General features: G+C 41.5%; 1 protein-coding gene across 4 annotated transcripts in view; it reads right to left on the bottom strand.

Moving 5' to 3' along the window:
* Positions 1 to 16,952, bottom strand: part of LOC128991539 (trithorax group protein osa-like) — a 105,868-nt gene that overhangs the window by 77,224 nt on the left and 11,692 nt on the right. For all 4 annotated transcript variants that reach the window (XM_054414514.1, XM_054414515.1, XM_054414516.1 and 1 more), the window contains exon 2: positions 5,225 to 5,428. In XM_054414514.1, coding sequence (XP_054270489.1) covers positions 5,225 to 5,428 — 204 coding nt within the window. The remainder of the gene's footprint in view (positions 1 to 5,224; positions 5,429 to 16,952) is intronic.

The raw sequence follows: 16,952 nt of genomic DNA, 5'->3' as shown, positions 1-16,952 counted from the left end.
CTAACGAAAAGTGTAAAGTTCACTGCTGCAGGCGATCGATGGACAAGTTTCCCCCCACAACCAACGAAATACAAAAACAATCTACCAAAAAGATAGCGAACGTCAAAAACGTTCTTACTAACAGCAAGCGAACGACATAATCCACGTTCTACCGAGCAGATAAGAAACTATGTGAACGTTCTACTGAACAGCTAGCGAACTACCTCAACTTTCTGCAGTACTCAAAACTACGTGAACGTTCTACCGAGCAGATAACGAAAAACATTGACGATCTACCGTGAAGATAACAAAATACGCGAAAGTACTGATAAGATAACGAAAACGTTTACACTCTACCAATTACATAACGATAAACGTTAACGCACTACCAAGCAGATAATAAATATGTGAACGTTCTACCAATCAGATAACGAAAGACATTAACGCTCTTTCGAGTAGATGACGAAATACGTCGACGTTCTACCGAGCAGATAAAAAACTACGTGAACGTTCTACCGAGCAGATAACAAACTACGAGAACGTTCTATCGAACAGATAACGAACTACGTGAACGTTCTACCGAGCAGATAACGAACTACGTGAACGTTCTACCGAACAGATAACAAACTACGTGAACGTTCTACCGAACAGATAACGAACTACGTGAACGTTCTACCGAGCAGATAACGAACTACGTGAACGTTCTACCGAGCAGATAACGAACTACGTGAACATTCTACCGAGCAGATAACAACTACGTGAACGTTCAACCGAACAGATAACAAACTACGTGAACGTTCTACCGAACAGATAACAAACTACGTGAACATTCTACCGAACAGATAACGAACTACGTGAACGTTCAACCGAACAGATAACGAAATACGTCGACGTTCTACCGAGCAGATAACAAACTACGTGAACGTTCTACCGAACAGATAACGAACTACGTGAACGTTCTACCGAACAGATAACAAACTACGTGAACGTTCTACCGAACAGATAACAAACTACGTGAACGTTCTACCGAGCAGATAACAAACTACGTGAACGTTCTACCGAACAGATAACAAACTACGTGAACGTTCTACCGAACAGATAACAAACTACGTGAACGTTCTACCGAACAGATAACGAACTACGTGAACATTCTACCGAGCAGATAACAAACTACGTGAACGTTCTACCGAACAGATAACAAACTACGTGAACGTTCTACCGAACAGATAACAAACTACGTGAACGTTCTACCGAACAGATAACGAACTACGTGAACATTCTACCGAGCAGATAACAAACTACGTGAACGTTCTACCGAACAGATAACAAACTACGTGAACGTTCTACCGAACAGATAACAAACTACGTGAACGTTCTACCGAACAGATAACGAACTACGTGAACATTCTACCGAGCAGATAACAACTACGTGAACGTTCAACCGAACAGATAACAAACTACGTGAACGTTCTACCGAACAGATAACAAACTACGTGAACATTCTACCGAACAGATAACGAACTACGTGAACGTTCAACCGAACAGATAACGAAATACGTCGACGTTCTACCGAGCAGATAACAAACTACGTGAACGTTCTACCGAACAGATAACGAACTACGTGAACGTTCTACCGAACAGATAACAAACTACGTGAACGTTCTACCGAACAGATAACAAACTACGTGAACGTTCTACCGAGCAGATAACAAACTACGTGAACGTTCTACCGAACAGATAACAAACTACGTGAACGTTCTACCGAACAGATAACAAACTACGTGAACGTTCTACCGAACAGATAACGAACTACGTGAACATTCTACCGAGCAGATAACAAACTACGTGAACGTTCTACCGAACAGATAACAAACTACGTGAACGTTCTACCGAACAGATAACAAACTACGTGAACGTTCTACCGAACAGATAACGAACTACGTGAACATTCTACCGAGCAGATAACAAACTACGTGAACGTTCTACCGAACAGATAACAAACTACGTGAACGTTCTACCGAACAGATAACGAACTACGTGAACATTCTACCGAGCAGATAGCAAACTACGTGAACGTTCTACCGAACAGATAACAAACTACGTGAACGTTCTACCGAGCAGATAACAAACTACGTGAACGTTCTACCGAACAGATAACAAACTACGTGAACGTTCTACCGAACAGATAACAAACTACGTGAAAGTTCTACCGAACAGATAACAAACTACGTGAACGTTCTACCGAGCAGATAACGAAATACGTCGACGTTCTACCGAGCAGATAAAGAACTACGTGAACGTTCTACCGAGCAGATAACGAACTACGTGAACGTTCTACCGAACAGATAACGAACTACGTGAACGTTCTACCGAGCAGATAACGAACTACGTGAATGTTCTACCGAACAGATAACGAACTACGTGAACGTTCTACCGAGCAGATAACGAACTACAACGAACTACGTGAATGTTCTACCGAGCAGATAACGAACTACGTGAACGTTCTACCGAGCAGATAACGAACTACGTGAACGTTCTACCGAGCAGATAACGAACTACGTGAACGTTCTACCGAGCAGATAACGAACTACGTGAACGTTCTACCAAACAGATAACGAACTACTGTACGTAGTCTGCCCACTGTTGCTAGCGAACAACGAGCACATTTTACTGCACTTCTAGCGAACGACAACGTCAAACGATATTATTATAGTATACAATCTCCTGACAGCTGACTGGCCAAGGTCTCACAGACAGCGGCTCATTTCCTTTGACTCGTCGCTGACTCACTGTTCTCAGACCGCCGTGTCGTAATGGCAGCGGCTCCGACAGCGCGGCGCGACTCGGCCGGCGTTCTACATTGGACACTGAACACTGCACATATGAACGACACATACGGTAAAGTCAAGTAGCTCGATACCTGAACATTCTGCACTGACAGTTTACTGTGCTTTAGATCACTCAGTGTGTTTCGTATATCCCATTACCTTATAATATGAATTTTCAATCGTGAAATACTAAGAAATGAATCTAAAACTAACTACTGTATTGAATGTTTTACAAACCCTCACTTACCACGAACTGTTTGTATGCAATATTAGTTCAAAAACAAGGTTCCATCTTGATATATTATTATTTATTTAACTATTCAGCTATCATTCGTGTTAAAATTCACCGTAAACACAAAGGTGTATGGCATTTCCAAATAAAAATAACAATTCTCAATTGGAGAAAACAACAGCGTCAAATCCAGGACTGTGAGAGATCGCCGGGTAAATAGAGCGCTCATCCTTTTGCTTTTCTCGAAGCTTAAATGTTCGGAATTTCCGTTAGCAAACTGGTAACTGAACTGCGATCGCGTCAACAAAAACTTAAAATAATAACAGAAGGGAAAAACGTCAGATAACAGAAACGTTTTTATAGTAGTTAGGTTAGCCGTGGATGGGCGGGGAGGGGAGGATCCAAGATGGCGGCGGTGACGTCATCTGTTGCTAAGCGACCGCCACAGAACACAGAACCGAACTGGGCGACTCAGCGGCAATACAAACACTCTACAGCCTTAAAACCTCTGATAAATAATTTTGTACGATAAAACGTCCTCTGTAATGTATTTGCTCACTTTTCGAGTAATATTCCTGATGTGGGAAATTGTAGATAGTAATATTACTAGGGCGATGGCTGGAATGGTAAAACGTAATACCTGTGTGATGACAAGGCAATTGTATTGCTTACAAGGGGCAGTGTACATTTCATTCATTACCGAAAACAATATAGATACTGTACTGACAAATACATTAAAATGTAATAAAATGAGGCAGTTATACTAAAGATTTCAAAGATGCAGTGGTAATAATGTTGAAAAAAATTATAGAGGATATTTTTCAGTTGTGTCTTTGTCTTTTTAGCGAATTTCCCATATAGGGAATAAGCTATTACCGTAGTACTCATGGTAAGACCTGGACGCGGGACCGATTTTTTTTTTCGTTTTGAGGTCCCTAGAGGCCAAAAACACCATCCGTTCAAATTCATATATATATATATATATATATATATATATATATATATATATATATTTATATATATATGTGTCCGTCAGCACGATAACTCGAGCAAAAATGATCCGATTTTGATGAAATTTGGTACAAACGTGTAAACCTACGTTTATTCGAACGAGTTCGCGATCCAGCATGATCGGACCATGGGAACGGGTGTTTACGGGGGGTTTTATGGGGTAAAAATAGGTTTTTCCCATTTTTGACCCAAAAAACATAAAATTTAGCAATTTATTTCCAAACCATTTTGTAGAGCTTAAAAAAACAAATAATTTAGTATAATGAAGCGTTATTATGCGCCTAATGGTTACGGAGAAAATTCCAAAAAATTGTAAATTTAAAATTCTCATGTTATTCTTATGGAGAATAAGTAAACTGTTGTAGTTTGCTTGTTTATGAACATATTTTGATCAAATTTGGAAAATGTTTTTATTTCTTACTAACTATTAACATTTTACAAAAAAAAACTGTTTTACCCTCCCTGATGCAGCAAACCTAAGTACTTGTTAAACTAATTCTATTTAAATCGGGAATAAATGTTATATTTTTAAGTAGACATTTCAGTGTAAATCCAATCAGTCAAATGGAAATTCGCTTAGTCAGCAGGTTTGCTGCGGCGGGGGTATTTAGTTTCTCTGTCAATACCAGCAATACACAGCATTCAACACAACATTCCCTTAATATTCGTCCATAGATCGGCTGAAAACAATTTTACCCGTTTCTGTTAACAAAATATATTTGATACTATGACGTTTTATAGTTTTAGGACGAGCTCTAAAACCACTACTACAGTAAGCTAAACTTCCACGTCTACCGTGCAGTACAGGTCTTGCAGTATTACTGGAAAACGTAAATAATTGACATGCGGATTGCATCAACCCTCATTTCAACCCTTGTGAGGGCACGATTGAGTACTTTACTTCTTCTACTAACTTCATAATTTTTATAGACAGGTATTTCAACTTAATTTGAGGTTTCGACTTTGGAACTGTATCAAACTAAGACCCGTGTCCGTAAAAGCGTACAAAATGCAAAACGGGTTGATTCGCGGTTCCTGTGGTTAAAGGACCACTAGAGTCGCTGAATACTTCGAAATACATTGCTTTAGAGACGCTCCGTACTTGTCGGTAAACATACATCAACATTTACTCTTATAACCCCTCCCTATACTCCTACAGTAGTTGTGAGCGTACCTGGTGTGCGGGGAAGGGCGGCCTGGCCTGAGGCTGCTGCGGAGGTGCTGACGGTGACGCGGGGGATGGGGAAGGGTACCTGTGAGGGTACGGAGGGTACTGCTGAGGAGGTGTAGGGCCCGGACCTGCTGGGGACCCGGCACTGGGGGGATACACGGGGCCTGGTGACCCGCTACCGCCACCGTACTGACTGCCTCGACCACCCTGCAACAATAAACAACATGATAAGCAACATAGCCAGTGTACAAGTACTGTAGTTCCTTACAACAATACCCTAGGCAATATGGGAGTGCCACATGAACGCCAGGTAAAATACATACGTGCCAGGGTAATGCCAAATTAAGGATATAGTAGGTAGGCTAGATCGATGAAACTAAATATATCAAATACAAGTACACATATATTTCGATTGACTTAAATATATCCAGATACAATTACTATCTCTAAACTCACGGGAAAGTAGAAATTTATTGTCCTGTGGAAAATACAGAAAATTTTGTAGGTTTTGAGAACCACTCGCATTTTAATCCCTTACAAAAAATTACTGCAACAGAAATTGTAGTTTCAAATGAAGACTGCCAAGAGAGAGCCTCTTTATAAGATGTTGTAAAGAATCAATGCTATTATTGGACGTTTAAAATCAAGTTCCTTGACTCTTGCATTATCAGTTAATTTCCACTCCGTGTTTTTAAAATTTCAAACTCCAAAAACGAGTTTGAGACAAATATGATGTACGGGAAAATATTGCCACGAAGTGTAACTGTAGCTTTAAAAGTTTAAAAAGTACAGTTACTAGATTTCTGCAAAAAATTTTACAAACCAAAAAATGAAATCCGCTAATTGTAAATATGTAAACGAAACACACGTGGAACATTATATCCGTATCGTATCGCAGAGACCCGCTGCTTATTCGGCGGGTCGTGATAGTGTGGCGTGCGCTACTGTAGGTTACAGCTGATAAACAGCTGACTGAGTCACGTGACTGATGTGATAAGCCAAGGTCGCGAGGTCATTGACCTTGACCCTCTCTGTTTACATCGTCCACCTGTCACTATCGCCATCTCTCTTCAGCAATCAGCCTCCGACCCCACGACAAGACGAGGCAGTTCTGACGACAATGGGCTGCGATTGAATCATGGCCCATGGGGTTTTAAAAGTTCAACTATTGTAATGTGGTGTTTTATGACATCTTATCGTCAACGTCCTTTGATTTAGAACCTTCGTATTACATACAGTTACCATTGATGTACTATCTTTGACATTCAACGTCCATCTTTCACTATTTAAATACGTATTGGTGTATTTGCTATGTACAAATTATAATCATATATCTTTAGATGTATTCAGCTTACAGTAAGTATTCATCCATAATACTCCATAAAATATTGTTTGAATTTAGTGAAAACCAGGAAATCAAACGTCTCTAGACTCGAAATTGTGGTTGGTAGGCACATTGTATTAAGACAAAAGTAAGTATTTCCGTTCCGAAAGTGTAAACAGTACAATAGTGTTCGATTGTAAATATTTTCACCTTGTAACTTTATTCTTAAACACTTTTAAATTTATAAGAAAGATAAGATGAATTAAGATTTGTGGACAAGGGGAGTTTAAAATTATGGCCCAAAGGCGAATGATAATTAACTGAAATTGTGAAAATCTCAGTATAGAAAATATAACTATGATCATTCAAGAAGAGGTTAGGAATTGATGTATGAGCACGGTTTAATGGTATTTCCTTCACACTTTGAAAACAATTGAAATTACAAATTTCCAAGTACCTACGTAACTATATTAGGCCAAATATGGACCATAACTATTACTATATTAAAACTCTAGAGATATGAGGGCCCTTAAAAACTATCAACACAACATTCCAAAGCGCCCAATGTCAAAAACCACAAAACTATCACCCCTAAAAATATACCTGAACCAACTACAAAGGGGGGATTTACAACGTAAACACCACAGGGGCTTTTCCACCTCAACTATTAAAACCCTAGTCGGGGAAACCCTTCTAAACGCATAGCGGCTTTGAAAACAAAAATTTGCATCGAGCAAAGAAGTAGTTTATTATACGGAACGTTAATGACAGAGTATACATCAGCGGGATCTCGGACAAAACACACACCCCCCCCCGCCCCCCTAGCACCCCCCTGGTCGATGGACCAATGGCGGCGCAGGGCGGGGCGAGACTACCCCTGCAGGGGACCAGGGGGCAGTGTACCGTGTACCGTCTTAATCCCCACGGGCCGCACATCAAATAACAAACGTCCGCTCACTAGACAGCGGCTCACTAGACAGCGGCAGCGGCAAAGCCTGATTCGATAAAAACTGACGATATTCCAGCAGAGTCCACGCGGGGAGTGAAACCGATAGTCGACGATGGACTGAAACGATTTTAGGATCGGTAAAAAGATTTGTAATGTAATTGGATACAGTAGAAGGTAGTTCGGTAAAAACGTTATAGATTTTTTTTAATAGTCCACCTTACATATTTTGTGGACCAAAGACGGATACATCCATCAAACCAATTTTATTTTCTTTATTTTCTTTTGTACAAAAATTAGTTCCGATCTAGGGAAAATCTTTGACAAAACATGACCACTTTTTAGGCGAAAAATAATGAAGCTTCAAACCTTTATTTAATTTATCCCTGGAAGGGGACATTGATTTCTAATAGTAAACATTATGCTGTTTTCACGCTGATAAAGTTGTACCTTGAACATTTTTGTAACATTGAATAAATCCATGTTCAGAGTGAACGATGTACAAGCGTATAAATAAGCGATATTAAAAATAAAATTAATGAACAACATCGAAATTCTTTTCATAACGTAAGAACCAAGAGGGAGAGGTGTTTTCGCTCTTCGACGGCAAATAACACAACGCACAAAGACATGATTTAAAAATCTCAGAATTTTAAACATACAATTCACCAATAAAAATACACGATGTTCCGAGAAAGTACAAGTACTCTTGGCTCACAGCTATTTACTTACATCACACCACGCTTTGAATGTTCAGTTTACAGAACACAACAGAACTTTACATCCATTTGATTAAAGAAAGTATTTTCCCTTTAGCATATTTACATATTATTTATTTTATTGTACATGTTTATATGACTACGCGATGATAAAGATATTATTTAACCATTTATTATATGTTCAAAATTTTGTTAAATTTCTATGAAATTAAAATTAATGTAAATATACTTTTGTTTGTACCATTTATATTAAATTAATTTTGGTGTTTAATAATTCGGAAGTGGATAATAATGAAGGCATTTTAATAATCAAAAGAGATTAAAACAGCAGCCATTTAAGCCACAACCGTCACTTTATACTGTAAATTGTATCTATATTATGCAATAAATACAAGCAAAATATTTAAATAGTGGTACTGTATTTCAATACACTTGGAGAGGCGTACGCCTATTTTAAGCTCAAATGAAAGCAGGGTGAATGACCTTTGTAGCTTTGTAACTTATTTAAACAAGCGATCTTTGTCCAAAACTATTTATTAAAACCCATAAGTCCAAAGACAGCCATACAGAGCTACTACTTTTCCCCAAATTCAATCCTTTTCAATGTAAATCGAGTACTTTATCTACTCAATTCAACTATACAAAATTATGACGCAATTTATATAAAATCTATACAATTATAGCTTAATAATAATAAACCATAATTTTTGGCTCGGATCAACAATGATATTGATTTTTCAGTGCATCAACACTCAGCAGTCTCTGGCTGCATCACCATCGATCCGTGGCTGACTGCAGCCAACCCTACTGGACCTCTGCTGTACTCTCGTAATGCTGACGATAATACGAAGTATATTTCAATCAAGTTTTAATTGTTTTATACGTAGTCATATAAGACTGGTGGAAAATTTACCTCAATATAGAGTATGGTTCCGTTTTTAGCAGTCAAAGAGCGGTTGGCTTTTATCCATAAAAAGCGGTTGGCTTTTATCCATAAAAAGCTGTTGCCTTATAATCATCAAAAGCTGTTCCCTTATAATCATCAAAAGCTGTTGCCTTATAATCATCAAAAGCTGTTGGCTCCTGATCATCCAAAAGCTGTTTGCTTCTAACCATAAAAAGCTGTTGGCTTCTAATAATCAAAAAGCTGTTAGCTTTTTTAACCATCAACAATATATTGGCACTTCACCATCAAAAAGCTGTTGGATTCAAACAAAAATGCCCGCTTTTTAATAATTAAAAAGGTAATGAATTGATTAGGCCCAATATATTACACCACATTTCTAGGCATATTGCCCAAGGAATGCGACTAACTGAATGATTGAGCTCCAGCCGAACTCCCTGAGCAAACAGGGTTCAGAATGCTCAAAAATTTTTACACCACAGCTTAGACGGTTCAGAATTTGCGACTCTAAAAAACATGTATGTTTCTACTAAGTGTAAATAATGAATTCAGTTTTCAAAATGAATTTTATTGCTAATTCGTTGTCATACAAGTAAAATTAAATATTTTAAAAGCTAGTAAGAGGTTTCGTTTTAATTCCACCCTTCGAATGTCATGTTGCTTACAGCATGTACACGAAGATATGATTTTAAAAAAGCTACTTTAGAGGGACGAAATATTGCTAGAAACTAGCCTGCAAGATCGCCGAGCAGATCAATACGCAGCGGCGGCACATCTCCACCCCGCGGAATCGGCACATGACCTATTTTAGGACACTACCGAAGGATTGTGGCGAAATTTGGTTTGCTATCAGTACCTGATGTATTTGTAATACTGAGGAGTATTTTCTGACTGTCTAAATTCAAACTTCACGAATATAAAAAAATTAACATCAACAAATTTTACGACGGATGATGTATACTATTCAATTGGTAACGAGAGAGAGAGTGATGTTGGGAGGGAAAGAGATGCGTAACGGCAACGGACTGGATATACAGAGTTTGTCGCCGTTGATTCACTTAGTTTCGGTGGATCGGGCGCCAAACTAAGCGGAACTCGAAATCTCTGGAGTAAAACGTGCTTTAGAAATTTTGTGAACGTAACACTTTCTACCTGCTCATGGGTAAAATGCCGTTAAGTATGAGTACTGAATGTTTCATCGGTTTCATGCTACTTAGTGAGTGTTTAGGCGAGACCCACTAATAAATATTATTTGGGTGACATAAAAGAAATTGGTTTACTGAATAACACATTTTCAGGAGGAAAACGTTTAAAAATTCAATTGAAAGAAGGCAGAAGTTGACGGCATTGAAAATTACTCATCACCAGCAATAAACCGTCAAATTAATCAACGAAGCCACCACCGTGGGAAACCGTTATCAAGGGAGATAAGGCTGTTAATTAGACACTGACAGATGGGAGCAAACAAAGAGAGATGGAGGCAAAGATACCGCGAGCCGATGGAAATCAGCTGAGACGGCGGAAATAAATTGGCGATAATATAACGGCCCAGAGTCATGAATGAATCAAGGTCTACGTTACAACTCGTGCCACTTGCCGCCGCCATTCATAAATAACCGTGAGGAAATAAATGGGTTTCTTGGAGTGAGCGCGTGTGGGGGAGGTGGGGGGGATCTGTCTAGACTGTGATTGGCAGCCAGGATTGATACCGCACTAACAGATCTGTCAAATCCCACTACACAGAGAACTATACACAACTACTGTTGTATTCCTGTACCTTGGTAGCTGACGTGTGGGGGGTGGGGGGATCTGTCTAGACTGTGATTGGCAGCCGGGATTGATACCGCACTAACAGACCTGTCAAAACATCCCACTACACAGGGAACTATACACAACTACGGTTGTATCCTTGTACCTTGGTGACTGACGTGTGGGGGGTGGGGGGATCTGTCTAGACTGTGATTGGCAGCCGGGATTGATACCGCACTAACAGACCTGTCAAAACATCCCACTACACAGGGAACTATACACAACTACGGTTGTATCCTTGTACCTTGGTAGCTGACGTGTGGGGGGTGGGGGGATCTGTCTAGACTGTGATTGGCAGCCGGGATTGATACCGCACTAACAGACCTGTCAAAACATCCCACTACACAGAGAACTATAATACACAACTACCGTTGTATTCTTGTACCTTGGTGACTGACGTGTGGGGAGGTGGAAGGATCTGTCTAGACTGTGATTGGCAGCCGGGATTGATACCGCACTAACAGACCTGTCAAATCATCCCACTACACAGAGAACTATACACAACTACCGTTGTATTCTTGTACCTTGGTGACTGACGTGTGGGGAGGTGGAAGGATCTGTCTAGACTGTGATTGGCAGCCGGGATTGATACCGCACTAACAGACCTGTCAAAACATCCCACTACACAGAGAACTATACACAACTATTGTTGTATTCTTGTACCTTGGTAGCTGACGTGTAGGGAGGTGGGGGATCTGTCTAGACTGTGATTGGCAGCCGGGATTGATACCGCACTAACAGACCTGTCAAAACATCCCACTACACAGAGAACTATACACAAACTACTGTTGTATTCTTGTGCCTTGGTAGCTGACGTGTAGGGGGGTGGGGGATATGTCTAGACTGTGATTGGCAGCCGGGATTGATACCGCACTAACAGACCTGTCAAAACATCCCACTACACAGAGAACTATACACAAACTACTGTTGTATTCTTGTGCCTTGGTAGCTGACGTGTAGGGGGGTGGGGGATATGTCTAGACTGTGATTGGCAGCCGGGATTGATACCGCACTAACAGACCTGTCAAAACATCCCACTACACAGATAACTATACACAACTACTGTTGTATTCTTGTGCCTTGGTAGCTGACGTGTGGGGGAGGTGGGGGATATGTCTAGACTGTGATTGGCAGCCGGGATTGATACCGCACTAACAGACCTGTCAAAACATCCCACTACACAGAGAACTATACACAACTACTGTTGTATTCTTGTGCCTTGGTAGCTGACGTGTAGGGGGGTGGGGGATATGTCTAGACTGTGATTGGCAGCCGGGATTGATACCGCACAAAGACCTGTCAAAACATCCCACTACACAGAGAACTATACACAACTACTGTTGTATTCTTGTGCCTTGGTAGCTGACGTGTAGGGGGGTGGGGGATATGTCTAGACTGTGATTGGCAGCCGGGATTGATACCGCACTAACAGACCTGTCAAAACATCCCACTACACAGATAACTATACACAACTACTGTTGTATTCTTGTGCCTTGGTAGCTGACGTGTAGGGGGGTGGGGGATATGTCTAGACTGTGATTGGCAGCCGGGATTGATACCGCACTAACAGACCTGTCAAAACATCCCACTACACAGAGAACTATACACAACTACTGTTGTATTCTTGTGCCTTGGTAGCTGACGTGTAGGGGGGTGGGGGATATGTCTAGACTGTGATTGGCAGCCGGGATTGATACCGCACTAACAGACCTGTCAAAACATCCCACTACACAGAGAACTATACACAACTATTGTTGTATTCTTGTGCCTTGGTAGCTGACGTGTAGGGGGGTGGGGGATATGTCTAGACTGTGATTGGCAGCCGGGATTGATACCGCACAAAGACCTGTCAAAACATCCCACTACACAGAGAACTATACACAAACTACTGTTGTATTCTTGTGCCTTGGTAGCTGACGTGTAGGGGGGTGGGGGATATGTCTAGACTGTGATTGGCAGCCGGGATTGATACCGCACTAACAGACCTGTCAAAACATCCCACTACACAGATAACTATACACAACTACTGTTGTATTCTTGTGCCTTGGTAGCTGACGTGTAGGGGGGTGGGGGATATGTCTAGACTGTGATTGGCAGCCGGGATTGATACCGCACAAAGACCTGTCAAAACATCCCACTACACAGAGAACTATACACAACTATTGTTGTATTCTGGCACCTTGGTAGCTGACGTGTGGGGGGTGGGGGATATGTCTAGACTGTGATTGGCAGCCGGGATTGATACCGCACTAACAGACCTGTCAAAACATCCCACTACACAGAGAACTATACACAACTACTGTTGTATTCTTGTACCTTGGTAGCTGACGTGTAGGGGGGTGGGGGATATGTCTAGACTGTGATTGGCAGCCGGGATTGATACCGCACTAACAGACCTGTCAAAACATCCCACTACACAGAGAACTATACACAACTATTGTTGTATTCTGGCACCTTGGTAGCTGACGTGTGGGGGGTGGGGGAATCTGTCTAGACTGTGATTGGCAGCCGGGATTGATACCGCACAAAGACCTGTCAAAACATCCCACTACACAGATAACTATACACAACTATTGTTGTATTCTGGCACCTTGGTAGCTGACGTGTGGGGGGTGGGGGAATCTGTCTAGACTGTGATTGGCAGCCGGGATTGATACCGCACAAAGACCTGTCAAAACATCCCACTACACAGATAACTATACACAACTATTGTTGTATTCTGGCACCTTGGTAGCTGACGTGTGGGGGGTGGGGGAATCTGTCTAGACTGTGATTGGCAGCCGGGATTGATACCGCACAAAGACCTGTCAAAACATCCCACTACACAGAGAACTATACACAACTACTGTTGTATTCTTGTACCTTGGTAGCTGACGTGTAGGGGGGTGGGGGATATGTCTAGACTGTGATTGGCAGCCGGGATTGATACCGCACTAACAGACCTGTCAAAACATCCCACTACACAGAGAACTATACACAACTACTGTTGTATTCTTGTGCCTTGGTAGCTGACGTGTAGGGGGGTGGGGGATATGTCTAGACTGTGATTGGCAGCCGGGATTGATACCGCACTAACAGACCTGTCAAAACATCCCACTACACAGAGAACTATACACAACTACTGTTGTATTCTTGTGCCTTGGTAGCTGACGTGTGGGGGGTGGGGGAATCTGTCTAGACTGTGATTGGCAGCCGGGATTGATACCGCACAAAGACCTGTCAAAACATCCCACTACACAGAGAACTATACACAACTATTGTTGTATTCTTGTGCCTTGGTAGCTGACGTGTAGGGGGGTGGGGGATATGTCTAGACTGTGATTGGCAGCCGGGATTGATACCGCACTAACAGACCTGTCAAAACATCCCACTACACAGAGAACTATACACAACTATTGTTGTATTCTTGTGCCTTGGTAGCTGACGTGTAGGGGGGTGGGGGATATGTCTAGACTGTGATTGGCAGCCGGGATTGATACCGCACTAACAGACCTGTCAAAACATCCCACTACACAGAGAACTATACACAACTACTGTTGTATTCTTGTGCCTTGGTAGCTGACGTGTAGGGGGGTGGGGGATATGTCTAGACTGTGATTGGCAGCCGGGATTGATACCGCACAAAGACCTGTCAAAACATCCCACTACACAGAGAACTATACACAACTACTGTTGTATTCTTGTGCCTTGGTAGCTGACGTGTAGGGGGGTGGGGGAATCTGTCTAGACTGTGATTGGCAGCCGGGATTGATACCGCACAAAGACCTGTCAAAACATCCCACTACACAGAGAACTATACACAACTACTGTTGTATTCTTGTGCCTTGGTAGCTGACGTGTAGGGGGGTGGGGGATATGTCTAGACTGTGATTGGCAGCCGGGATTGATACCGCACAAAGACCTGTCAAAACATCCCACTACACAGAGAACTATACACAACTACTGTTGTATTCTTGTGCCTTGGTAGCTGACGTGTAGGGGGGTGGGGGGATATGTCTAGACTTTGATTGGCAGCCGGGATTGATACCGCACAAAGACCTGTCAAAACATCCCACTACACAGAGAACTATACACAACTACTGTTGTATTCTTGTGCCTTGGTAGCTGACGTGTAGGGGGGTGGGGGGATATGTCTAGACTGTGATTGGCAGCCGGGATTGATACCGCACTAACAGACCTGTCAAAACATCCCACTACACAGAGAACTATACACAACTATTGTTGTATTCTTGTGCCTTGGTAGCTGACGTGTAGGGGGGTGGGGGATATGTCTAGACTGTGATTGGCAGCCGGGATTGATACCGCACAAAGACCTGTCAAAACATCCCACTACACAGAGAACTATACACAACTACTGTTGTATTCTTGTGCCTTGGTAGCTGACGTGTAGGGGGGTGGGGGGATATGTCTAGACTGTGATTGGCAGCCGGGATTGATACCGCACAAAGACCTGTCAAAACATCCCACTACACAGAGAACTATACACAAACTACTGTTGTATTCTTGTGCCTTGGTAGCTGACGTGTAGGGGGGTGGGGGAATCTGTCTAGACTATGATTGGCAGCCGGGATTGATACCGCACTAACAGACCTGTCAAAACATCCCACTACACAGAGAACTATACACAACTACTGTTGTATTCTTGTACGTTGGTGGCGTTTGTTGGAGGGGGGGGGTTGTCAAATGATTATAAATTGTGACGTTTAGTGATAGGTTATGGGTTTGTCCAATAATTCCATTAACTGTAAACTACCCAAAACAACTCTTGCATATAATACCTTGGAGGTTGATCGGCAAAGTGGAAGTTTTTGAAGATATTATCCAACTATACATATTTATCTTAACACATGAAAAGTGTTAAGGATGGGAAGCAATAGACTTGTACTGGTTTGCCAAGCTTTGGCAACGATGTGGATGGAAATGTATGACTTGATATTAAACAAAACTGACCAACAACAGGTCACTATTACGTAATAGAAGTAATTTTATATATCAATAGGATCGATCTTCCAACCTTAGAACTCCTATTAAGAGGGCACACTCTCATTAATTGCGAAATTATTAATTCAACCCAGTTATTATCTTACCTTCATATTGCAACAATATCTCAAGACCTCTACCCTTTAGCATATAGAAACCTGCTTTCTACAACCCGTTCTAGTACTTGTTCCACAAGTTGTGGAAAATCCTTGACTGTACCTACCCAGTGTACAGACACATTATCATCACGGCAGATCGCACAAGATACTGTACTTACAAAATTACTCAACCAACGATACAAAAACTCTAGAATCGACCACAGTAACCGCCTGTACAACTGGACGATTTTGCACTTTTATTAATATGTCACATTAGTCAAGGCTTGATACAATAAGTCCCAATGCGGGAGGGGCGAGGGAGGGGAATATCGGATTAACCCCCTCTCCCCAACAGCGACGTTGTCATACACAACACGGTATACACTATACACTGTGTCAATTATACGTAACATACGCCTATCTCGCGGGACTGACTCGCTGGACAGGACGACGTTGACATGTCTAGTTGTTGGAAATTGTATAATGAGGCTGCTGCTTTTTTAACATTTCCACTTTTAACAGTTATTATTTCTCAAAATATTTCCTTCCAATTCATTGCAAAAGGGGGATAAAAACCTCGAACAAAAAAATTTGTTGCCTAAGGAAAATGAGGTTCTTAAAGTCAACACTACTGTAGTGGTATTTGGCAAGCTAGAATGACAATCAGTTTTTTAGAGGGGGCGGTACAAACCCCCAAAAAATGTGTTTTTTGTAGATCGTTCATGTCATTTATCACAGTGATGCTTTGTTCACATATTTTAACTGGGATGAATGCAAGGTGAGTGTAGAATGGTGTTAAGTACCTAGCTTTGTCACTGACTAATGCATTTATAGTCAGGACCACTATATCTGAATCTGATGAAGTCTATTTGTCCCATTTTAAAATAACAAAAAGATCAAACCGGTAACAATTTGGTATTCAGGTGTAGTGTAACCACCCAGGTAAAACAA

This window comes from Macrosteles quadrilineatus, unplaced genomic scaffold (assembly GCF_028750875.1).
Source record: "Macrosteles quadrilineatus isolate MER2022 unplaced genomic scaffold, UCM_ALF_1.0 Scaffold_4__1_contigs__length_99947679, whole genome shotgun sequence".
Taxonomy (NCBI): Eukaryota; Metazoa; Arthropoda; class Insecta; order Hemiptera; family Cicadellidae; genus Macrosteles; species Macrosteles quadrilineatus.
Note: the sequence above shows the minus strand (reverse complement) of the source record. Positions and strands in the feature narration are given on the sequence as shown.